This window comes from Melitaea cinxia, chromosome 30, assembly GCF_905220565.1.
Source record: "Melitaea cinxia chromosome 30, ilMelCinx1.1, whole genome shotgun sequence".
Lineage (NCBI taxonomy): Eukaryota > Metazoa > Arthropoda > Insecta > Lepidoptera > Nymphalidae > Melitaea > Melitaea cinxia.
The window spans coordinates 6,592,933-6,620,211 of record NC_059423.1 but is presented as its reverse complement, the minus strand read 5'-3'; the positions used below and the strand labels follow the sequence as shown (position 1 = coordinate 6,620,211).

General features: G+C 35.0%; 1 protein-coding gene across 2 annotated transcripts; it reads right to left on the bottom strand.

Annotated features, from left to right (window-relative positions):
- Positions 1 to 555: 555 nt before the first annotated feature.
- On the bottom strand, positions 556 to 27,279 carry LOC123668267 (transcription factor SUM-1). Of its 2 annotated transcripts, XM_045602034.1 has the most exons (5): positions 27,156 to 27,279; positions 26,768 to 27,028; positions 6,920 to 7,048; positions 892 to 991; positions 556 to 710 (listed from the first exon to the last, which is right to left on the bottom strand). In XM_045602034.1, exons 2-5 carry the CDS (start codon positions 27,008 to 27,010, stop codon positions 634 to 636), a joined length of 549 nt encoding a protein of 182 aa, XP_045457990.1. In that variant the 5' UTR covers positions 27,011 to 27,028; positions 27,156 to 27,279; the 3' UTR covers positions 556 to 633. The 2 variants fall into 2 exon arrangements, with proteins under 2 accessions (XP_045457990.1, XP_045457989.1); XM_045602033.1 differs by lacking the exon at positions 27,156 to 27,279 and having other exon boundaries at positions 26,768 to 27,118.

Sequence of the window (27,279 nt, the reverse complement as noted above, 5' to 3'; positions counted from 1 at the left end):
GAGATTTGATTATAAATTTTGGAGTAATCTTTGATAATGCGTATTTACTTGACTATTTTTTCGTCTCCTTACGTTATATTACTTGTTGATGTAATTGAAGTCGGTTTTTTTTTCGTTTGCAATCAAACACAATTATTATATACGAATATTATGGATTAGCCCAAATCTCCAGTATGAAAATGGAATTCATATCTGCCGCATTGCCCTACACTGCTAATTTTTTTTTTGTATTTAAAATAAAGTGTTGGAAATCAGTTTGTACTCAGTTTTGTAAATTTACTATTCTAATTTAATATAAGAAAATTACAATATATTCGTTGAAATTTATTAAACTTTTACTGAAAATAAGTTTAGTAAAATTCCTAACACGTATTGTAATGTTCTAATCAAAAGATACCCAAGATGTTTCATCTCATCACTTCAGCCTATCGCAGTCCACTTAAGACATAGGCCTTTACAAGTTCGCGCCAAAATAGCTAAATATAGTTTATATCAAAATATTAAATATTAATATCGTAAAGGTTTAATTAGGTCAACGTCAAATGAAATAATTCGTTTAAAATAAATATTTATTGTTGAGCACCGAATTTCACTTACAATATTGTTTAATATTAACTAAATCACTATTTAAAGCTACGGGTCCTTTGTCAGAGCTTGTACGATGCAACGCAAGCGCGCTAGACTGTTCAAGCCACACGCGGTGGAGTCTCCTGTAGACGAAAAAGACATTATTTGTACAATTCTTAGAACCTGTAGAATCAGTATCGAACTAAAACTCTAAATACAGTTTATATAAACCATACAGATGTATTGTATTGGCCATACAGGTGTTTGCCGTGGTCTGTCCAGCGATGTAACGAAGGTAACTACATAGTATTAATAGTTGCTTACCATTAAGGAATGGTTTTTCTTTGTCTGTCTTCGTGTCTTTAACTTCGCTCTGTGTCTTCGTGACTGGTTCCACGTACCCCTTACAGCTGTCTGTCTCCAACTAGCAAAAGAAATACACATGTAAATAAATAATATATGTATACTTGAACTGTTTTTCACTATTACACGAATTTATCGCTAATTTAAAAAAACAACCAACCATAGATAAAATTCCGAGTAGTTTAACTTTTTTTTTGTCATCTAAATCTAATCTCCCACATAGCTCTGTATTAAAAAAAATACTATCTTAGTTAAAATTAACCGTATAATTAGTCAAAGGAACTCCGCGATATAAACGGCGAACTTTGTTTTATTTATGTTTTCGACTCTGACACAGAACGTGAAATATAAAAGAAATGATATTATATAGACGGTCTCAATTGTTGTTGATAAGTCACTGATAAGTTACTGTAAGGATTTGAGGTTGAATTTAGAACCTCCTCCCTTTTTTGAAGTAGTTTAAAAAACGAAATCCTAGGCGTCTTTATATGTATATTTAGGTGGCAATAGAAGCCTTATATATATAAACTAGCTGACCTGGTGAACTTCGTATCACCTTATTTTTTTTCTGAAATATAATAATAACATAATATATCAAAATAAAATATAGCCTATCTTTTAAGTTGGATCAAACTGCACATGGTGTGCAAATTTGACTAAAATCGGTTAAGTAGTTTAGGAGTCCATTGAGGACAAACATTGTGACACGAGATTTATATATATTAAGATATTATAAATGTTATACAGACCTCAGTATATACATATACATAATACCTAGCAAACAGAACAGAACTATCTCACATGCGATTTCTAAAGTACACCCAACTCTATGACATCAGATGTGTATCAAAACACATCGCGACAGGTCGACGGTGCATGACGGACGCGCAGACACGCTACATATCTGCTGACTGATATATTACGTGTAAAACGTATCTATGTGTCGAATGTAACTTTATTAATTACACATAATCTATTTGTAGTACGTGCTAACTATTTTCAAGAACGTTTCAAGTGCTAATTTTCGTCTGAAGGTTCGTCTCGTGTTTGAGTACTAACTTATATAACTAACGTTATCAATAGGCCTTGCTTTCTGCTTTTGTAAATCACCAGTATAAAAACAGGAAGCGAAAAAAACAACAACAAATAATGACAGGAGTTTTTTTTTTTGGTTAGAGTTGACGGTATTTTTTTTAATTTCATTATAGTGTAGTGTGTGTAGTTTAGTGGCAAATAAGCCTACGGTTTGCTTTAGAGTAAGCGATTACCAAAGGATAGCCATCCAACTACTGGCTTTGAAATACACAGGCCGAAGACGGGCAGCAGCGTCTTCGGTGCGACAAAGCCAGCCCTGCGGTCACCAACCCGCCTGCCCAGCGTGGTGACTATGGGCAAAACACACGAGTTCACGCCATTTTTGCCGTGAACTTGTGGAGGCCTATGTCCAGCATTGGACTGCGATAGGCTGAAATGAGATGAGATGAAAAAAAATTAGAAGCGATTACCATGGGAGTGATTACCATCAAAAAATTACACAACAAATTACCAGTCCTGACTTAGATGTCAATATAACGCACCTCCAGAACCTCTGGCTACATTACATCACAGGAACACAACACTTATTGAGAGCAGGATTTTTTTGTTTTAATTTTTAATTTTATTTATTTTATACTTTATTGTACACCACAAACATATTACAAACAAAGCATAAAGATAGTTACAGACAGTGAAGTACAATGGGCGGACTTATGGCTAATTAGCCATTTCTTCCAGACGACCCAGACATAAAAAGGAAACTTATTATCAAAATTGGGTAGGTGCTGTAGATGTATAATACATACATACAAATGGCTACATTCTAATAATTATAATAAAATAAAGAATTTATTATTATAATTTTTACACTGTAAGGGAGGCAAACAAGTGTACGGTACGCTTAATGGTAAACATATACCGTAGCCTACGGACGGTAGCAACACCAGGAGCATTGCAAGCGCGTTGCCAGTTCTACCCTTGACCTACACCCGGAGCTCAGGCCACCTTACTCACCACAGGGACACAACAATACTTAAGAGTGGTATTATTTAGCTGTGATCTTCTGTTAGACTGAGGTATTTCCCTAGTCGAGCTTGATTTCCAACAGAGTATTACCCAGTGAGCCGTGACTTGTAAAAAATTCCGCTTTTATAGTAGGACCCAAGATAATTTGATGGAAGAGTAAAGTTACAGGAAGTGATTTACACAGCTTTCGAGTAGAAAATACTTCGAATTTCACTTTCAAGGTTCTATCACCACATCGACACTCTTGAAGTTTTTCAGTGAAAGGCAAATATTAATTTAAAATTTAAAGTATTGAAATAAGCCTGTAAATACCTCACTGGATACAACCCTCTTCTCCAATCTATATAATATATATTCAATCTATATAAACCTAAAATATCTACTAAATTTGCAAGGCAGGCGCGGATCCAGCCCTCAAAAAAGTTTGTAATTAGGGCGACCCGAAAATCAGCTACTTTTTAATTTGATTGACTTTGGACTTAGGTATGAAATATCCATTAGAGGAAGTCAGACCTGATTTAGGGTTGTGGGCATTGGAGTATTTTAAGATTCGGCGCCCCATCATTTTAATTTGCTACCCCATAAATTAAGAGAAAAAGGTAAAAGCAGCGCATGTATTTGGAATGTGTCAATACAATAATCCATTATTTTCGTTAAAATTTTTCGGTTAGCCATTTTTTACTTTCGACCACCCATTCCATAATTAAATAAAATAAGCGAGTAGTTAAGGAAATATTCGGAATATATTTCCGGTGATCTTTTTTTAAAGTCATTATAGATAAAATACGGACAAAATATGTTTCGGCTGAAGGTTGTGGGCATGCCATCGTGCCCACAACTGTGGATCCACTTGCACCTCTGCACCAGAACGGTTTCCATTATTTATTACACAATTATAAATATATTAAACAAGCTGAACCGATGAACTTCGTAGCGGTATATATTTTCAAAATATATCAATTTTTGTCAATTTTCTTTCATGAAAAACTTATCCAAACAATATAGAACACAAAAAGAAATATCCAGCTTAGTGCAGTCGTCCGTTTGCAGTGGTTCATTTTATTACGAAAGATTGGATGAGGAACTGCTGTTTGGCTACGGCAGTAAAGAATATAGCCACCCCCTCTCTTCCCGTGGGTGTCGTAAGAGGCGACGAAGGAACAACTCAGTTCCACTACCACCTTGGAACTTAAAAGCCGACCGATGGCGGGATAACCATCCAACTGCTGGCTTTGCTGGGCAGCAGCGTCTTCGGTGCGACAAAGCCAGCCCTGCGGTCACCAACCCGACTGTCCAGCGCGATGACTATGGGCAAAACACACGAGTTCACGCCATTTTTGGCACACTTGTGGAGGCCTATGTCCAGCAGTGGACTGCGATATGCGCGTGTGTGGGTGTGTTAACGAGTAAGACGATTCTATAATAAACTAATAATAAAATGTACTAGTCGGTTGTAACAAAGATACATATTGTACAAAATATTTCAAAGCAGCAATTCCTTTGTAATTTGTCAGCAAAGATAAAGATAAATTTAGATGGCGAAGGAAGAGGCGCATGTCGCGATGTTAAATCGCCATTAATACGCGTCGCTGATTATTTATCTGTGCGAGAAATAGAATACTCGGAACACGACGGCGCAACTAGCGAATACTGCATATCCATTATAAGGATTTTTTACTTATAATATTTAAAAACGATATTTTGTAGCAGGCTTTTATTCTTTGAAAGATAAAAATTCGAAAAATATTGTGTTATTTAGTATTGGTAATTCTTAGGTACTTTATCTCCTTGTAATATGTATTTGCTTGCCTATCATAGTTGAAATGTTTGCTCTGTAACTGTGTATATCATTTGTAAAAGTACATTTCGTGCATATAAATGATTTGTTTTATAAAATTATTAATTGATTAACTAGGTCGCCAACAAGTGTACGACTCACCTGATCGTACGCGATTACCGTAGCTTATAGACATCTGTAACACCAGAAGCATAGCAAGCGCGTAGTCGACTCTATCCCCTATTCCCCGCAGGAGCTTTGGTTACCTTACCCACCAACAGGAACACAACACTGCTTGAAAGCAGTATTATTTAGCTATGATGTTCTGTAAGGTCGAGGTACTACCCCAGTCGGGCCGCTCCATATTTTGAGCAGAAAATTCCCTGCTGTGCCCTTCCTCAGTTAAAGGCTTTGTACATCTTCCTCTAATTGTACTACTTTTTTATCTTTTAATGGTAATATTATTTATTTGTTAATATTATTGTTGTGTTTATTTATAAACTAAAAAAAAAACATATGCAATTGACATGTGCATACAATCTCAAAAACTTCTCCCGCGTATAATATATGGGACCACACAAATACAATATAAGCTTCTAATATTAAACATCTAGAAACTTGGACAAATTAATTTATGACTAGTCCGTTGGCGCAGTTTGTAGTGACCCTGTTTTCTGCTCCGAGGGTTGTGGGTTCGATTCCCACCCCGAGTCTGGGTGTAATATAAATATTTATTTATATATTTATAAATAAATAAGTCGTAAGTATAATAATAAGTCTGGGTGTAATATAAATATTTATTTATATATTTATATATGTATTATTTATAAGTATGTTTATTGAAAAAAAAATATGTAGCTATATACCAGTCGGCTGTTACATATAACACAAGCATTAAGTTGCTTACTTTAGGAACAGACGACCGAGTGTGTATTGTGTAAATATTTATTTATTTTACTTATTTATTTAATCTTAACAAACAAACAAAACGAAAAAATTACTGACCAAACCAATTAATGGATAAAGCGTACTTGGTTAAAAAATAAGATTGATATATTTGAGAATTTTCGAAAATTCAACCTCTAATGAGGTGAAAAATTGCGACAAACTTTATATGGTCCATTTTTGATTGACGTCAGATTTACTTTAAGTTTTGTCAATCGAACATTTTTGTTTTTCTTTTTACTTTATTTCCTCCATATTGGATAGATGAAAATATCATTACGAAGGAAATCCATTAAAAGTCAAATATAGTCTAATCATATCATTCCAGTAATGGTAAAAAAAGTTTAGTGTAGTTAACAAAAAAAAAAGGTTAGGTTAGGCTGGCTAGAAAAAAAAAGAAACTAATAGTCAGTATATAGTTTAGAAAAATTTATAAGTTTGTTTACGTTTTTATAAATACAGTTAAGAATTTATGAAAAATAAATAAGATTTTTTTATGCCTTTTCTAATATATTTTTTAAATATCGCTTAAATATCTTGGCACATACAAAGTCCTCTAACTGAACACGCGTGTTTTATTATAATTGGACGGGAGAGGTTTGACGATTCGTTTTTTTATTATTATTTCATTTTGTCATGTTTTATACACTTTTAATAGATGTATATTAATATTTTTATTACTTTTGAAGATGTTCGTAATATTTTTACGATAAAATGTTCGTTTTATTTATTAAAATGGCGTAAAACACTTTTCTTCTTTACAAATTGGATGAATAGAATTGGATAACATAAATGTAAATATTTTATTTTTTAAAACGAGTACATATTTATTTCTATTTATTTCATTTACGACTTGAGATCATTCTAATAAAAAATAAATTATTATATTACAACAAAGGACATTGTAGACTTGTCAGCATTAGAAGCCAATAAGATTTTTTCTATTATGAAAATCACTAAAACACTTAGGCACAACAAAAAAAAAAGCAAAATCAATATTTCGATTTAACCGATCACTGAACCGATAGTAATGAGCCAACTCGAAGTCAGTCGTGAGCCACTTCGCTACATGCTATGAACCGTTTTATCATTTTAAGCCAACCTTTTTATTGGTTAGCCCATTAGCACAGTTTGCTGGCCAGCTTGCTAAGTTCGACTCTCGTCCCGATTCAGGGTGTAAAGTAAATATAAATGAAATGAACTCACGGCAGCTGCTCTCAGCGCCGCTTGTAGCCTCTCTATGTGTTGTATCGCCGCTCGCAATATTTCCAACTTGGGTAGCCTCCCGCTGCCCGCCCTGGCTCGTATTCGAAGTTCCTCGAAAGCTGCGTTTACCTAAAGAAATTATAATTATTTCATCACTAAAATTATATTTGTAATAATAACATCTATACTCTATACAAATAAATAAAATTGGAGTGTCTGTTTGTAATATTAAAATAACCATTTTTTACTAAATGCATATGAATGTATACACGGCACATATACCAAAATAACATTTTTTACTATATTTATCTGGCTCTCTGTCTGTTTTTTCCGGCTAATCTCTGAAACGACTGGACCGATTTTGACGGGGACTTTTACTGGCAGATAGCTGATGTAATAAGGAGTAACGTAGGCTACTTTTATTTTAGAAATTTATTTATTTTATAATTGCGAAATGAACAATAATTTTTTTGTTAAATCCCACGCGGATGAAGTCGCGGGCACATTTAGTTTTTTATATATGGTTAAGTTGTAAAATATTCCAATTCGCGCACCAATTATTTTTCACTTTTTAACTGCAGTTTCTATATTGTGTCCTTTACCCAAAGGTTGTCTGGAAGAGATTGCTCTTTCAGCGATAAGACCGCCTTTGTACATCTTTATGTTATTATTTTGTTGTTTCTTCTAATAGTGTACAATAAAAATTGTTCTACGGACTTAACACGATTGTCATTTTGTTATAACTATTCACCCACGACAAAGGCGCTTTCAAGATCGCCAAAATATCGGATGTTACAAAATTACATGATAAATCCTTTAGAATCAAAAGTGTTATCACCACTTCAGCCTATCGCGCCCGACATAATGGCGGGAACTCATGTGTTATCAATTGTTATATTATTAACAATTTATTGCTGTATTTCGAAATGAATACGTTTATGTTTTTCAGTTCAAAGGAAAACAATAAAGATTTTTCTTTGGAAATGATTCCTCTACATTGTTGCTTATTCATGCGTATTCTGTCAGTTACATTCCATAATAATTAATTTTGCTGACAAACGAAAAAAAACCGACTTCAATTACATCGACAAGTAACACAACGTAGGAAGACGAAAAAATAGTCAAGTAAATACGCATTATCAAAGATTACTCCAAAAGTTGTAATCAGATCTCGATGAAATTTAAATGTGACCTAATAAACATTGGATTTTGATTAAATTAAAAATCATCAAAATCGGTACACTCAGTAAAAAGTTATGCGGGTTTTTAAGGGATTCCCTCGATTTCTCTGGGATCCCATCATCAGATCCTGATTTACTTATCATGGTACAACACTTAGGATATCTACTTTCCAACAAAACATCAGCCCCCACTAAAATATTCTCCTGTGTCGGGGGTCCAGAAGCACAATACACAAGCACAAACACCCAGACCACGGCAAATGTCTGTATGGCCAATACAAATGCATGCCATGTTCGGGGAAATGTGTATTGATTTGAATTAATAAAAATACTACAAAAATATAAAAACATCAAAAAATTTAGATACAGAGCATTCAGGTACACAATTACAGAATAAAACTTGTGTAAAATATTAAAATTAGTTCAGACTTATTAGTTCCGTCTCGTTTGAAACAAGCGACACAATTCCGAGATCAAATAAAAACTGTTTTGACAGCCATAAAACAGAATACACGTTCGTCTTTAAGATTTAATGCGTGTATCTGTAGGATTCCAAAACTATTTTTCAGTTCCCACCCTGAGTTCACAATAGGGATGCCAAAAAAAGGAATTTGTATCGATATATCGTATCGTAATGTATTGCATACGTTTGTATATAATATTATCAAATCCTTTTGTATCGATGATATCATACGTTACATAGTATATTTTTGGTATGTTTATCATAACGTAATGATAAAGATAACATTGTACCTTTTTAGCCTACTATCTTAGCGTTTTCATCATCATCATCATCATTCCAGCCTATTGCACTCCACTGCTAGACATAAGCCTCCAAAAGTTCGCGCCAAAAATGCGTGAACTCATGTGTGTTGCCCATAGTCACCACGCTGGGCAGGCGGGTTGGTGACCGCAGGGCTGGCTTTGTCGCACCGAAGACGCTGCTGCCCGTCTTCGGCCTATGTGTTTCAAAGCCAGCGGTTAGATGTTTATCCCGCCATCTTAGCGTTTTGCTTAGTCATTATTATATACTTTATTGTACTCAAAAAATACATATAGAAACATAAAATAATAGTAAGTTTTATAGTTCTACTCACAATTCCCAGTAACCTAGTTCACACTCCCCCTCACTCTATAGGTAGGTGTATCGAAATTTTTAATCATTAATACTATAGGTACTATAAAAAACAGTGTGGGACGTCCTCCGGCCCTTTGGACCGACGATCTACGTACGATTGCCGGTGTAGGCTGGATGAGGATTGCGGAAAACCGGTGTGTCTAGCGCGAACTTGGGGATGCCTATGCCAAGCAGTGGACTGAATAGGCTGATCTGATGACTGATGGATAAAATACTTCATCGTCTCAAGTTCAGATGCATTAGTTAAAGTTTGTACTGGATAACACTTGATGTTACTACAGCTTTCTTCAAATATTAAGTAATTAAATTTAATAACAACTGACCAAAGCAAGAATTTATTTTAATTTTTGTTTTAATTATTTGTTCTCCTAGCATGTCATAGTACCAATTGTATCAATCGTATAATTTTTTCTTTATATATATAGGTCGGCAAACAAGCGAACGGTTCACCTGATGGTAAGCGATTACCTCGATCGCAAGTGCGTTCTCGACCTCATCCCTAAGTCCCACTAGGAGCTTTGGTCACCTTACTCATCAACAGGAACCCTACACTGCTTGAAAACAGTATTATTTAGCTGTGATCTTCTGTAAGGTCGAGGTACTACCCCAGTCGGGCTGCTCCAGATTACGAGCAAACATTTATTGCAATTAAAAATATTGGTACAGAAAGATTTTTATAGATGTTTAATAATGGGCCGCAGGCCGCAGCATGCTGTGTGGCTACGGCACTAAAGAATTTAGCCACCCCCTCTCTTCCCGTGGGTGTTGTAAGAGGCGACTAAGGGATAACAAGGTTCCACAACCACCTTGGAACTTAAGAAGCCGACTGATGGCGGGATAACCATCCAACTGCTGGCTTTGAAATACACAGGCCGAAGACGGGCAGCAGCGTCTTCGGTGCGACAAAGCCAGTACTGCGGTCACCAACCCGCCTGCCCAGCGTGGTGACTATGGGCAAAACACATGAGTTCACGTTATTTTTGGCGTAAACTTGTGGAGGCCTATGTCCAGCAGTGGACTGTATAGGCTGTAATGAGGCCGCAGCATAGCTTGCTCAAAATTGGAACCAGCACGACACAACTCAACCTACCAAATTACCACTATCACTCTCCTACGTACTCTCAAGTAATGTTGAGTGCCTGTTGTAAGGTAACCAGAGTAGTAAAATTACGATTCAAAACTGCTTTTGAAGCCATGACGTTTCAAAAGTTGAACCCTTCTTAAATAAAGAGATTTTCGGTTTTAATCAACAAGTCGTCTGTCAAAATAGCCAACTTCCAATTGTTTCTGTATCACAATGTTTTGGCCCTATGTTTATAATGTTGGTTTCCATATTTCAGGTGCTAACATAACTTGTTACGTTATTTAACTTCTGTAGTATTACTATTATATATTACTTCTGGGTTATGGTATTCGCATGTATAATAAAATCCCAGGACAATTTTGCAATTGTTACAAAACAAATTTAAAGCGCTTATTAAAAAGAAATTGATAGATAGTTTCTAAGGATGTGTGAACTTAGTGACGCTGTATTTCATGCAAAATATTACTAATTTTGTACTAATACACAGTTTATATAACTATTACAACGGAGTTTCTTCTCGATTCTTCTCTACAGAATCTACATTCCGGTTCAGTGGTAGCTTTCATTTTTAACCGACTTCCAAAAAAGGGGGAGGTTCTCAATTCGACTGTATTTTTTTTATGTATGTTACTTCAGAACTTTTGACTGGGTGGACCGATTTCGACAAAAAAAAATTTAATCGAAAGGTGGTTTTTCATTTGGTCCCATTTAAATTTATTTGAGATCTAACAATAAATTTTCGAGTTATATCTAATAATGCGTTTTTACTTGACGCTTTTTTCGTCGATCTACGTTGTATTATACCGCATAACTTTTTACTCGATGTACCGATTTTGATAATTCTTTTTTTGTTAGAAAGGGATATCTCTAGTTTAGTACCATGATAAAAAAAACTGGGATCTGATGATGGGATCCCAGAGAAATCGAGGGAAACTCTCGAAAATCCGCAATAACTTTTTACTGGGTATACCGATTTTGATAATTTTTAATTTAATCAAAAGCTGATGTTTATCATGTGGTCACATATATATTTTATTGAGATCTGATAACCACTTTTTGAGTAATCTTTGATAACGCGCAATTACTTGACTATTTTTCCGTCGGTCTACGTTGTATTACTCGTCGATGTAATTGAAGTCGGTTTTTTTTCGTTTGCGGGCAAACATAATTATTAAAAATAATAATCACTTTAAAATTTTAATGTATAAAGTGACGAATCAAAAATACTTTTGAATTCTATAGTTAATAACGATGTGACCAGTATTTCGCTGCGGTCTTCTGTAAGGTGGAGAGATACTTCCCTAGTTGAATCCAGATTTTGGTAAAGAATTTCCTGCTGCTTATCTTATTGATGTATTTTCAAAGAATCCAACAGTGGGACAGAAGACTTTAGAATAGCTATAGTTTTTTTTTTTTCAAGATATAAGTTAGTGAAGATAGAAAGACAGAGAGTTACGTTTCGTATATTACTGTGGGAGCTAATAATTGTGTTTGCAGGCAAACGAAGAAAAACCGACTCCAATTATATCGACAAGTAATACAACGTAGGTAGACGAAAAAATAGTCAAGTAAATACGCATTATCAAAGATTAGTCCAAAAGTTGTAATCAGATCTCAATGAAATTTACATGTGAATGTGTGATAAACTTCGGCTTTCGATTAAATTAAAAATCATCAAAATCGGTACACCCAGTAAAAAGCTATGCGGATTTTCGAGAGTTTCCCTCGATTTCTCTGAAATTCCATCATCAGATCCTGGTTTCCTTATCATGGCACCAAACTAGAAATATCTCCTTTCCAACAAAAAAAGAATTATCAAAATCGGTTCATAAACGACGGAGTTATCCCCGAACATATATTGTATATATATTTATATACGGTCGAATTGAGTACCCTCCTCCTTTTTTTGAAGTCGGTTAAAAAAGTTTTACTTCAGTCGTGAGGTCTGAATCACACTCGTTTTTTTTTTATTCAAACTCGTTTGTTTCTATAGGAATATAATCAAAAAGCTATTTTAACTTTCTTACTCAATATATAAATACTAACAACTGTAAAATATATTTCAGCGATAAATTTCCCCCCTTTCAATAAATTAGTAAACGTTAAGCGAGGGACAGATTTATGCGCGGCCATCATAATATTTAACGACATCTAACGAAAATATTAAGTCGATATAAAAATAAAATGTCGCCGTAGGTACGTACGAACATGATTTTATGTGATATTAAGACGTCCGCCGTATATTCACGACTTTATTACACGATCTATTTTTGATTTGACGATGTCACGTAGTTTTATTTATTATAATATACTTCGATACAGAGCTTGGTAGTTCGTTAGACGCTTTAGTGCCGTAGGAATTATATGTTTAATAAAAAGGAGGAGGTCCTCAATTCGACAGAATATTTTTATTTATATTCTATATTGCACCTAAAAAAAAAAGAAACAAGTATAAATCATATTTACAAAAAAGTTGCAAGGGCGAACTTATCTCTAGAAGAGATCTCTACTAGTCTACCCATGGTGGTGAGAATTGCTGTTATCGCGGGGCACAGAAATGCAAGAGTGATTAATAATAATGATTATAAATCTATAAACTACTTAATATATATAGTATCCTTGACTACATACACATTTACATGAACATGTACATACTACATACATACATAAAATACATACATACATACATAAATACATACATTGAGAGTATACCCATTAAGAGGAGTGGTTGGTAGGATGGTTTTAAAGATGTGTTATCTCATAACTTTTTAATAATGTACCAATTTTAATGTTTTTTTTTTTATTGATAGCTGGTGCTTGTCGTTTGGTTTCATTTGAATTTGATCGATATCTGAGGTTTTATACCTAGTAATGCTTATTTAATCGACTGCTTAACCAAATAACTACGTCGTATGTATTGGAATCGATTTTTTTTGTTTTTTTTTTTTTGTTCCAAATTATTTATTCTACGGGACATGAGCGCGACTGTCATTTTGAAACTGTCGATATTTCAATGACGTTGCAGACGCCATGGTCACGGTTGAATTATATTTTAAGTTACCTTGTGTGTATTTGTGCTATAACTAGATTTATATCATTTTAGCTATAATTACGATGTATGGAGTTATCGATAATTAAAATTCTTACTTTGTAGTATATATGTGTGGCGTAAACATATATATATATATATATATATATATATATATATATATATATATATATATATATATATATAACCGAACTAGAGACGATTTTCACCCATCTGTTTAAGCTTCAGCCTGTAATATCCCACTGCTGGGGTCTTTTTCCCCATGTAGGAGAAGGATCAGAGCTTAATCCACCACGCTGCTCCAATGCGGATATATTCCTTACTACGAATAACGATCGTTTTCACGTGTCTATGATAACAACCGTTATTAACAGCTTAATATGCCCTCCGAGGCTTGGGGGGAAGACCCACCATTAGACCAAAGACCGAAGAGCAGACCCAGACCGTTAGTAAAAACATATAAAATAAAAAGTGACGTACTATCGATGATATAATTAACACAATATCATAATGTTTGGAATCAATATATAAACAATAAAATGAATGTAATATAAGCATGTCTATTTCCGTAAAATTACTTGAAAACACGTCAACTATAAATAGACTAAATTATTCTTGATGGCGTACTCCCCAGAGTGTAGGGACGTTTTAGAGATACTTTAATTGAAATCCTAATGCGGTTTCGCCATTACATTGACGTTGACGTTTGTAATTTGACTTTGAGAAAAGGGGATTTGTAGGTTTAGTAATCTTTATTAATGTTATAAAGCAGAAGGATTGTTTGTTTCAACACGCTAACCTCAAGAACTATTGATTCGAATTGAAAACTTATTTTCGTTTTGGATAGTCTATTAGCCGAGTAAGGCTATATACAATATTAGTACGCTGTTTTCTCAAATTAACGTGGGAGAATGTGCGGGAAAAAGCTAGTATATTTAGTAGGCTGAGGACCTATCCGTCATATATTAAGTAAGTGGTTTAATTCATTTGTCTCTCGTCCTTTGTTCTTCTGTGAATTGTAAAATTATTTCGCAAAAGTTTTACAGATTCAATAAATTACACCATAGATTTGTATTATTTTTTCTGCTCTGACAAAGTTTTTGTCGATGGCGCTGGAACGGAAATCTAAAGCTTTAGATTTTGTATAAATATAAACGAGACTTAAAAATTAGTTTACCAAAGAAGTTTCACTTCTGACATGTGTACTTTGTACGCACGCACTTTTTTTTATATACATATATAATTAAGAGTAGGTTGGCAAACAAGCGCACGACTCACCTGATGGTTAGCGATTACCGTAGCTTATAGAGGTCTGCAACACCAGAAGTATGGCGCGTTGCCAACCCTATTCCCAATTCCCCCCAGGAGCTCTGGTCATTTTCGTCACCAACAGGTACACAATATTGCTTGAAAACGTAGTATTTAAAAAAAAAAGTAGTATTTAGCTGTGATATTCTGTAAGGTCGAGGTACTTACTACCCCAGTCGATCTGCTCCATATTTTGAGCAGGAAATTAATGCTGTGCCCTACCTCAGATAAATTTCGATCATTTCTTTTTTTTTAATAATCCAGTCACAAATATTTTTATTTAAAAAGCTTAAAGTCTAGTCATTATGTAAATAGTTTTTATATTTCATTAAAAAAAAATCAAACAAAATACTTCAAAATATCATTTCTAGTTATCTGAAATGTTGTCTCCATCCATTTAAAACAACATTTATTTTCTATCGAAGCCAGTCCCCATGTGTCAGTCAACTTAATTGTTCTTTAAACGCTCATGTGTAGCAACTGTCACATAATATTACTATTTCGACTGAGTGACTTTTAACCGACTGTGTGTAAGTTGGGTAAAGCTGGTATAAATTAAATAAAAATAATCAGTTGTGTGTATTCCGACATGCGAATGGCTTCGTAAGACGATTACTATTATATCTCAATATATGTATAAAACAAAGTCGGGTTAGTTCGAACACTTATAGGACCGATTTTTGTGGTTTTTGATTTGTTGTATTTGTCTTTGTCCCGAATAGCAGAATAACTATTAAATACATTGGGAAATTGGCGAATCTTATATTTATATATATATAAATGAATTTTGTCTATATGATCTTCAGCAAAGTGTTATGCATAAGACCACCAATGTTTCTGAGTTGGTACGACCATAAAAAAGCAAAGCAACGCGCCTAGGATACGGCTAGTAAAATATTAATGGGTTTCGTAACTGTCAAACATTTAATATACACCCCGTCGATACAGTAAACTCCCCTCAAATTAAAGAACGTATTTAAATAAAGGTTTCTAGTCGAACAAGATCTGTTCACAATATTCGATAAATGTCGTATTTTGGATTGCAAAAATGTAGTGAATGTAATGTAGTACAATATTTTTATGCGTGCGTTCAGAAATTTATTTTGTGTAACAAACAGCTATCTTCATCCACTAATTGTGCATATTTAACAGCGAAAAAGATATAAAATAAAGATATGATATTAATTTTATTATCATCATATAGTGTAGGCTGGATGAGGATTGCGGAAAACCGGGATGTCTGGCGCGAACTTGGGGAGGCCTAAGTCCAGCAGTGGACTGTACTAAGCTGAACTGACTGACTAACTGAACTGACATATAGTTTATTTTGGTTATTCAATATGAATATATGAATCTATACTCTTTTTATAATGCTGAAGCGCTTGAATCTTCAAAATGATAATCATCAATATCAATCATAATATCAAATGATGCTGTATTAGATAGTAGGAAGGCTCTAGGCTATATAAAATTTTCGTACCTTTTTTGTCTCAAATCAACGCGGGGCGAATCGCAGCGCACAGATAGTTTACTAAATATATTCATCTTTTTCTCACAAGTGACGTCTCGTTACTTTTTTTTCACAATTTCACTCCTCATTTTATTTTCATACCACTTATATCGTGTCCTAAGGAGTAATCTCAAAGATAATCTAGCTTATTATACGTTTTTTTTTCATGAAGTAAGTCAGGACAGATAAAATGTAGTTTTAAGTCTGGAGTAGCCCTACTGGGAAAGCTCCTAGTTTTGTGTTCCTATGTAAGCAAGGTAGAGAGCTCCTGGGAATGGCGGGGGTGGGATCAGCAACGCGCTTGTGATGCTTCTGGTGTGACATGCGTCAGTAAGCTACATCAGTATATTGTTATTACATGTCTGTTAAGAACACAGATAAAAAATTAGCGCCTTTATGTCATAGTAAGTCTCATTGTAAGTACTCTTTAAAAATAATTGCAAAACTAATATCACGTTCAAGCAAACAATATAATCAATCTAATATTAAATTTATGTTATAACCGCTTCAGCCTGTAATATAATGTGGGATACCAGTGGCAGACATAGACCCCTTTCCCCATGTAGGAGAAGGATGTTAATTTAACTTGAACCGAACAGCGTTTTTTTAAGAATACATGCAAAATGAAACAGCATTCCCAGTGTTTGTTACTTTATGGCTGTAATTATATATAAAAAAAAAACTAAATATCGATACTTTTTTTTGGATAAAACCTCAAATGCCGTTTTTTGTTTTAATTAGTCATAATAATTCATTTTGATTTGACTTGTTTTGATGTGAACTCCTATGTGTACTACATAATATATACATATATATACATAGAGTTTCTCTTTTACTTTCTTAAGTAATTTAGATGTCATAATATCATTCAATCTATTTTCCGATTGGGTTGGTTCTAATACGTTAATTTATTTCGTATCTAATCCCGACAAAGATTGTCCCGGAATTTCCCCTAATCCCGTAATCCCGGGGACGTGATGCGACAACTTATTTATAAGTCCTCTATAATCGTCTCAGAATATTTGTATTATATGCGTATATCTCTTTATCGCCTTGTTTTTCAATTGAAAAATTGTTTGATGAAAACTTTATTATATATATTTTTTAACCGACTTCGAAAAAGGAGGAGGTTACTCAATTCGACCGTATATATATTTGAAAAATATATATGTATATATACAGGGGCGTAGCTACCGCCGTATCAGCCGTATCAATGATACGGGGCCCCCAGGCTACAAGGGCGTGTTTAAGCAAAAAAAATTTTAAACTGTTATCCACGATGTTACTTAATTCCGTGCTTGCCGGGATTTCCAAAACTTACTGTATTTTAATTGGATTCCCAATTTCTAATAGGAAGTGATAAGTTGTAGTCAATAAATATTTATTTTAATTCAATGCAAGCATTTTTGCTTCTTTTGTGAGCAATCTTTACCCTTCTTTTGGGCCCCCTAACTAAATAAGATACAGCCCTAAAAACCACGCTACGCCACTGTATATATATTTTAATGTATGTTCGGGGATAACTTCGTCGTTTCTGAACCGCTTTTGAAAATTCTTTTTTGTGTTGGAGGTATCCTGAGTGGTGATCTGATGATGATGATCACTATTATTATCAGTTTCCTTGTTGAAAACGAATCAATCTGATAAATATTTTTAGTAATTAAATCGACCGGATTACAAGATCATTGCATGAAACAATTAAATTTACAACTCAACACAACGTACATACTTCGACCCTAATACAATTTTATTTATATATGTATAATATGAGTAACCTCCTCCTTTTTTGAAGTCGGTTAAATTTTTTTTATAGATTAAAGCCTATTATTCGGTGCAGGATTACATAGTCGATAAAGATGTGTGGACTTAGTGACGCTGTATTTCGTGCAAGATATAACTAATTTTGTACTAAAACACAGTTTATATATTATTTTCAAAAGAGTAATTGCGGAGTTTCTTGCCAATTCTTCTCTGCAGAATCTACATTCCGAATCGTTGGTAGTTTTACTGATTCATCATTTTTGAAGATTTTGTAAAATTACGATTCGAATGTGCAATGATTTTATATAAAGTAAAAATTAAAGTGCAGTGCGGTCAGCGCGCGAGCTGAGCAGCAATCTGCAGCTGCTTATTCGTTTATAATTTTGAATTGCATTGCATTAGATTAAATTATTAGATGTAACAGGCTTTTACTTTTCAGTCATCCAATGGCTGCCGGAGATTAATCACGTGGTGGTTTTTTTAGTCAGTAGCAGTCTGACATAACCCTCTGGCGCCCTCGCGCTGGAGGGTATCCATTAAGGATTTTCCCCACGTAAAAAAAAGAGTAATAAACAATGATGACACGAAAGACGCGAGTAATTCCATGTACTCAATTTAATAAATAAATATGTATTGTCAAGAAAATATTGGATACATTCGGATACTTACCAGCAACCATGGTCACGAGAGGATTGTGAGGGGATGACGTTTCGTCGGGCACGTTAGAAGCCCAATAAACGGCGATAAAATCCGAAAAGTTTTTGGCGCAGTTTGTAGTGGCCCTGCTTTCTGTTCCGCGGATTGCGGGTTCGATTCTCGCCTGAGTCTGGGTGTGATATTTGTATTTATATTTATATATGTATTATTTCTTTGTATATTTATCAAAAAAAAAATAGTTATAACAGTTGGCTGTTACCTATAGCACAATCATTAAGTTGCTTACATTAGAAACAGATGACCGTGTGTGTATGTTATAAAAAAATTATAATGAGTGAAATTTGTGTAAACAATTAGAAAACAATAATAGACAGCTACTATAATATTAGACATAACTAGACTTAATTTACATAGAAACGCGATCGAAATCATCAAAACCAAAAACTATATTCAAACAGCCTACAACAGCACTTTCGAATTGTCATTTTACAAATTGATGAGGGAACCGCCGCTTACATAGTCCCTCCGTTAACAAATCTACTACAATCACATTTGGTTGAATGTTAAAAAACCATAATATTAAACAAATACTTAATCTATCTTTCGACAAAACAATTTGAGGAAATATAAAATTACTAGCTGACTCGGGCAAACGTTGTCTTGCCCTTAAACGCTATTTAAAAATAGGGGTTGGTGGTAGAAGGGTGAAAATTTAGGGTTGTATGTATTTTTCAACGCCAAATCATAATAAAATAAAAAATAAATAATTTATCTAAAAATAAAAAATAATAATTTAGGGGTGAGACTACCTTTAACATTTAGGGGGACGAAAAATAGATGTTATTCGATTCTCAGACCTACCCAATATGCACACAAAATTTCATGAGAATCGGCCAGTCCGTTTCGGAGGAGTTTAACAACAAACACCGCGACACGAGAATTTCATTTATTAGACTAGCTGACTCGGCAAACGTTGTCTTGCCGCTAAACGCTATTTAAAAATAGAAAATAGGGGTTGGTGGTAGAAGGGTGAAAATTTAGGGTTGTATGTATTTTTCAACGCCAAATCATAATAAAATTAAGTATAAATAATTTATCTAAAAATTAAAAGAAAATAGGGGTGGACTACCCTTAACATTTAGGGGGACGAAAAATAGATGTTGTTCGATTCTCAGACCTACCCAATATGCACTCAAAATTTCATGAGAATCGGCCAGTCCGTTTCGGAGAAGTTTAACTACAAACACCGCGACACGAGAATTTTATATAATAGATTAAAATACATTGTATATTGTATATTGTTTATGTGGGGAAAATCCACCATGGATACCCTCCGGCGCGGGGGTGCCAAAGGTAATGTCAGACTTCTACTGACTAAAAAATCACCACGTATGAGTAGTCGCCCACGTGGGTGGGGCGAGATGAGGTCGCGCTAACATTCACAACCTCGCCCAGGAATATCGATGCACCTTATTTGCATATTTTACTCTATCTAAAGATCTATTCTATTCTGTTCTGTTCTATTCTGTTCTATTCTGTTCTATTCTGTTCTATTCTGTTCTATTCTGTTCTGTTCTATTCTGTTCTATTCTGTTCTATTCTGTTCTATTCTCTTCTATTCTGTTCTATTCTGTTCTATTCTGTTCTATTCTGTTCTATTCTGTTCTATTCTGTTCTATTCTGTTCTATTCTGTTCTATTCTGTTCTATTCTGTTCTATTCTGTTCTATTCTGTTCTATTCTGTTCTATTCTGTTCTATTCTGTTCTATTCTGTTCTATTCTGTTCTATTCTGTTCTATTCTGTTCTATTCTGTTCTATTCTGTTCTATTCTGTTCTATTCTGTTCTATTCTGTTCTATTCTGTTCTATTCTGTTCTATTCTGTTCTATTCTGTTCTATTCTGTTCTATTCTATTCTGGTCTATTCTATTCTGTTCTAGTCTGTTCTGTTCTGTTCTATTCTGTTCTATTCTGTTCTGTTCTGTTCTATTCTATTCTGTTCTGTTCTGTTCTAGTCTGTTCTGTTCTGTTCTATTCTGTTCTATTCTATTCTGTTCTGGTCTATTCTGTTCTGTTCTATTCTGTTCTGTTTTGTTCTATTTTGGTCTATTCTATTCCGTTCTAGTCTGTTCTATTCTGTAGCGTACAGTGTGGATATTAGTTGAAGACGTAGCAGAAGAATATTGAATATATAATATTTTAATAGCGACGCACATTTCTTTATTCGGGAAAATCCATTATGGGTACCCACCGGCGCGGGGGAGCCAAAGGTTATGTCAGACTTCTACTGACTGAAGAATCACCACGTATGAGTAGTCGCCCACGTTGGTGGGGCGAGATGAGGTCGCGTTAGCACTCACTACCTCGCCCAGGAATATCGATATCGAATTATTTGCATATTTTCCTCTATCTAAAGATCTATTCTATTCTATTCTGTTCTAGTCTGTTCTAGTCTGTTCTATTCTGTTCTATTCTGTTCTGTTCTGTTCTATTCTGGTCTATTCTATTCTGTTCTAGTCTGTTCTGATCTGTTCTGTTCTATTCTATTCTGTTCTGGTCTATTCTGTTCTGTTCTGTTCTGTTCTATTCTGTTCTATTCTGTTCTGTTCTGTTCTGTTCCGTTCTATTCTGGTCTATTCTATTCTGTTCTAGTCTGTTCTATTCTGTTCTAGTCTGTTCTATTCTGTTCTGCTCTGTTCTATTCTATTCTATTCTGTTCTGTTCTATTCCGTTCTGTTCTGTTCTATTCTATTCTGGTCTATTCTATTCTGTTCTAGTCTGTTCTATTCTGTTCTGTTCTGTTCTATTCTGGTCTATTCTATTCTAGTCTGTTCTGTTCTATTCTGTTCTATTCTCTTCTGTTCTGTTCTATTCTGTTCTGTTCTATTCTATTCTGTTCTGTTCTGTTCTATTCTGTTCTATTCTGTTCTGTTCTATTCTGTTCTGTTCTGTTCTATTCTAGTCTGTTCTATTCTGTTCTGCTCTGTTCTATTCTGGTCTATTCTATTCTGTTCTGTTCTATTCTGTTCTGTTCTGTTCTATTCTGTTCTATTCTGTTCTGTTCTCATTCTGTTTTATTCTGTTCTATTCTATTCTGTTCTGTTCTGTTCTATTCTATTCTGTTCTGTTCTACTCTGGTCTATTCTATTCTGTTCTAGTCTGTTCTATTCTGTAGCGTACGGTGTGGATATTAGTTGAAGACGTAACAGAAGAACACTGAATATATAATATTTATAATAGCGACGCACATTTCTTTATGTCGGGAAAATACATCATGGGTATCCACCGGCGCGGGGGCGCCAAAGGTTATGTCAGACTTCTACTGACTAAAGAATCACCACGTATGAGTAGTCGCCCACGTGAGTGGGGCGAGATGAGGTCGCGCTAGCATTCACTACCTCGCCCAGGAATATCGATATCGAATTATTTGCATATTTTCCTCTATCTAAAGATCTATTCTATTCTGTTCTGTTCTATTCTATTATGTTCTATTCTGTTCTATTCTCTTTTCTTCTATTCTGCTCTACTTTGCTCTACTCTACTCTATTCTATTCTATTTATTAACCAAATTAAAATAGAGGAGATTAAAACAGCGTTGTTATATTAATGATTATTTATTTTTTTGTTACATTTTTTTGTTGGATCGAATCGTTGTGCTTGTCGTGTGGGTGCCATTTCAATTTCAATTGGATCGAGTTCGATCGTTTTGACTACCGACGAGTACGTTGTATTACTGGTCTATGTAAATTGAACTCGTTTATTTTTAATTTGCGAGCAAACATAATTATTACACCTATTACTTTAAGGCAGGCTAGGCTTTTCTAACAATCACATAACAAATATTGCTAAACATTTATATGAACATCTGCTCTGATATAGTGGTGTATGTAGGCGACTAAACACGGTTTGCGGTTTCGATTCCAGCTCGGGATGGATATTTGTATTTACAAATATTTCTTTCTAGTTTCGATGTTTGTTCTTATCTCCCCACCGTGCCTATGAGAGCACGTAAAGCTGCCTATCCCGTTTTTTATCATAAATACTTGATAGCGATCGTTACTCAAATTAGGGAATATATCCGCCAAACCGCAGTAGAGTAGCGTGGTGGATTAAGCACTGCCCCTTCTTCTATATGGAAAAAGAGGACTTTATTTTTCTTGAGGAGACTTTTGTAGCATGTTAAATGCTGAATTGTGATCATAATTGTTTTTTAACTTAGAGCAGACGAAACCGAGTGTCAAGTATAGTGAACATAAACATGAGTAACAGTTAGGAAGTTAGACCAATTATTTAGCGCTCAAAATTTAGGTCACTTGGAAAATGATGAGACTTGATGATTCAAATTTTTATATATTAAAAATAATAATGTTCCTTTTTCGTTTCTTTTTTTTTTTAGTTTTGTTCACTTATGTGTTACTTAAAACTGAAGTGTTTTCACTCAAAGACTGAATGAAAAATATATTTTTTTGTCGCGAAGGTGAGTTAAGCTGAGGCACGTGCATCCAAGTCGAATTAATTGGCGAATAATAATAATAATATACAATAATAATAATTTTATTTGGATTAAAGATGACATACATTATACAACACAGTTACTTTCTTCTATAAATAAAAACGTTAGAATTTGATGTCGTAAAAAAAGTTACATATACATGTTTAGTCAACAATATGACATGCAAAAATTTATCACAAAGTATTCAAAAATAATATTAAAATTAAATTTGTCGTATCGTCCAGCAAAAGATTACAATGTAGGTACCATCAAGTTAACATTTTTTAAATTCACACTAAAAGACTACAAACAATCCTAAAATCATTAAAAAAATTAATAATAATAATCCTTATAATTTACATAATACAAAACTATATTTCAAAACTTTTGAATTTGAATGAATGTGAAAAAATTGAATGAATTTAGATTTAATGGCTTTCACTAGTGTCGAATAGCACAGATGATTTCGCCAATGTGACGTAAGATGGAGAAGATACGACGGAGATTGGTCGGCTTAAATCAAATTTATCATGGAATACAATACAATGTCAAAATAATATGTCAATAATTTACACAATACAAAACTATATTTCAAAACTTCAAATCAAGGAACTCTTTTACGGAGTAAAAGCATTTATCAACTAACCAGTTATATTTATACATATCTACTCCTTGACTATGCACCTCCTTTTTCAAACCCCAACAGCAATATATGGAACATTAAGTTTACTTCAAAAGTTAGATGTACATAGATATTTAATAATACTTAATACTTTAACACTTTGTTTATTTTTATTGTTACTCAGAACAAAACTATTTTCTGTTTGCGATCTGTACGATACGTAGAGCGATCGCCATTCCGAGCCGAGCTTTCAACACCCTCACAGATATAGACGACCCACTGTTGGGTGAAGGCTCCATATAAAGGTGTGTATATGTACTTAATTTAATTTAATGAATGTAATATTAATGTGTAATAGAGACACGCGGCGCACAGTGGTCCCGATTTAATAAAATATGTACATTGATTCTACATAAAAAAAAAAAAAAAAGTGTAACAGGGAATGTCTTGCTTAAAATTTGCAGCAGCTGATCATCCAGCTGGACTGGGGAAGTACCTTGACCTTATAGAAGATCACAGCTAAATAACACAGCTCTAAAGTAATGTTGTGTTCCTGTGTGAGTAAGGTGGGGAGCTCCTGGGGAGGGTCGGGGGTCGGGGGTAGGTTCGGCAACAGGTAATTTTTATGCTATGTATAACAAATTACTTTAACAAATCAGATAATTGTTTTTTTTTCTGAAGTCAAACTTCTTTAAGCGCGTGAAGGTAAAATTTTTACGGATGAAACGGCAACGTTTTGATGAAACGGCAACGTTTTTAACGTTTAATTATTTGAATATTTATATTAAATTTGTTGTAACTTGTACACCTATGCTGATGCTAGACCATTTCCTTTGCCCTAAGGTTGCCTGGAAGAGATCGCTTTTTAGCGATAAGGCCGCCCTTTGTACCTAATGAATATATTGTCAATATTTTTTCTTTCTTTGATAATATGTATCATTTTTGTTTTTGCTGTACAATAAAGTGTATTATTATTATTATTATTATAATTCTACTGAATGTCACTCCGCCCGCCCAATACATAATAGATACATATATTATAATAACTACTTATATAAATAATATAGTAAATTTACTTATACTTACATATATAAATATAAGCGGGTGAAGGAAACGCCCCGGCAGGGAGATCAAACGGCCGGGAGTTAGGGCTGTAGGCTGAGAAACCGGCGGACAATCCTAGCCGAGTCAAGTAACACCGCCTTCTGCATCCTGGCTGCGAGCGAACCGTCCCGGATCCCCAGTTGCCTCAGATGGTGAGCGAGGCTAACCGGGATCAAACCGTTGGCAGATATTACGATAGGGATTATTTCAGCAGACCCCACACCCCACATGTCGACAATCTCGTGCGCCAGATCCAGATATTTACGTTTTTTCTCAGTCTCGGCTTTCACGAGGTTCTCGTCATGCGGGACAGTGATGTCCACTAAAAATACCCTCGACCGTGCCCTGTCCATCACCACGATATCAGGCTTGTTCGCCAGTATCGTCCTGTCTGTGGCGATAGGCAGGTCCCAGTAGAGCCGGACTCCGTTGCGTTCGAGTACTGGCACCGGTGAGTATTGGTAGTACGGCATCCTTTGTTCCAGGAGACCGTACATAAGAGCGAGCTCTTGGTGGAGAATCTTGGCCACTTGGTTGTGTCTGTGCAAGTACTCAGTATTAGCAAGCGCGGAACAACCCGAAAGCACATGCCTGAGTGACTCACCGGGATGACGACAGGCTCGACAGAAGTCGGGAGTGCCATCCTTCAGGACGTGCTTTCGGTAGTTGTTCGTCTTGACCACCTGATCTTGTATTGCACAGACAAAACCTTCGGTTTCCCCAAAGAGGTCGCCGAATCGCAGCTACTGCACGGAGGCCTTACTGTCAATGTGTGGTGCGTGAAGCGCCTTGTAGAACAGTCCATGCAGTTCCTTCTCCATCCATACGGTTTCCCGGTCAGAGGTGCTCAGTACGACCGGTTTCTGCCACTTCTCTTTGGCCAAGGCTAGGGGGGTTAGTCTTTTGTCACACATTGAAACGTCACCATGCAAAGCGCTGTCCCGTCTCGTTTCAAAGTAGGCCCTGAGGCTGCACACCTCGCGGTTATGCATGGTCTTAGCGCTAAACATACCTCGACCACCACACTTCCGCGGGATGTATAGTCTCATGACCGACGACTTAGGGTGATGCACGCGATGGTACGTCATAGTTGTGCGGACTCTTCTGTCCAGGGCGTCAAGTTCGGTCTGAGTCCATCTGAGTATGCCAAAGGTGTACAAGAGAGTGGGCATGACCCAAGCGTTATAGGCTCGGACCTTGTTGGCTCCAGACAAGTAGGTCCGAAGAACTTTTGTCAGCCGTCCAAAAAAGATTTCACAATTTTTTATTTTCACTTTTTTATTATTATTTTGGTAAAGAAAAAAAGGAGACATATTAAGAAAAACATTGTGGTACAAATCAGCCGGGTCAGCTTGTTCAGAATATTTTTCTCTACCTATATACTTGTATATTAGTAAAGTTTCATTTATATTATTACAGCACGTATATATTGTGTTTACCTTCATATATTTTTATTAGATTTGGAAGAAACAAATGTCAAATATTTTTGAAACATCGCTTTTAAGAACTTCTTTTATATTTTATATTTTTATTTATATTTAATCTCATCTCACTAGTTTTTTTTAGGGTATATGGTAACGACGCGTTGGCGCAGCGGTCTCAGCACTGGCTGATGCGCTGGCGGTCGCGGGTTCGAACCATATAGATGTTTGTCGTACTTTGAGCGATTGTGCTTGTGTATTGTGTATGTTTTATGGAACCCCGACACAGGAGAAAAACCTACTGGAGGCCGTTGAGTGTAAAGCGTTTATTTACTTATTTATTATTTAACAAAAATAACAGTAAAAAATATTAGTTAGTGTAAATAAATCATTGCAGCCTATGACTTTATTTTGCAGTTTATTCGAAAAAAAAAAACAAAACCTATTTAGCTGACATCTAAGCCTTAAATATATAAAATTCAAGCAAATAACGCTGGAATTTTTTAAGCATACAATACCTACTTTTCTCAGTCTCCGTCGCTCGCGTAGTGTAGCCGCTTTCCTCCGATCGACAGCTGCTGTTTTCCGCTTGCAAGCCTTACAGGCCCACGCTAGACACCTCCTACTCGGCCCTAACACGTGTTGTATGTGATCCTCTTCCTTTAATTCCACACTCTCGTTACTATTTGAATCCTTATTACAACAATCATTTTTATCCGTCACTTTTTCATAGTTAAAATTATCGTACAATCCACCATAGCTCATTTTGAATCTGTGCTATTTCTGATAGTAAAAATTAAACTCAGCTTATGGTTTATATTTAGTGTTATTCTTGTTATATTTGTTTAAAATCATTAAAATTTAATGGCGTATATTTTAGGGTTGTTTGAAAAAAAAAAGGTTTTATTACTTGAAGTACCGTCAAAAAATTTTAGTTTAATTTGAACATCAGAATTGACACTAGAGGTATTTTTTTTTTAAATTTCCCGCGCGCTTCGCGCCGCGACACACGACACACTGATGAGGGTGAATCT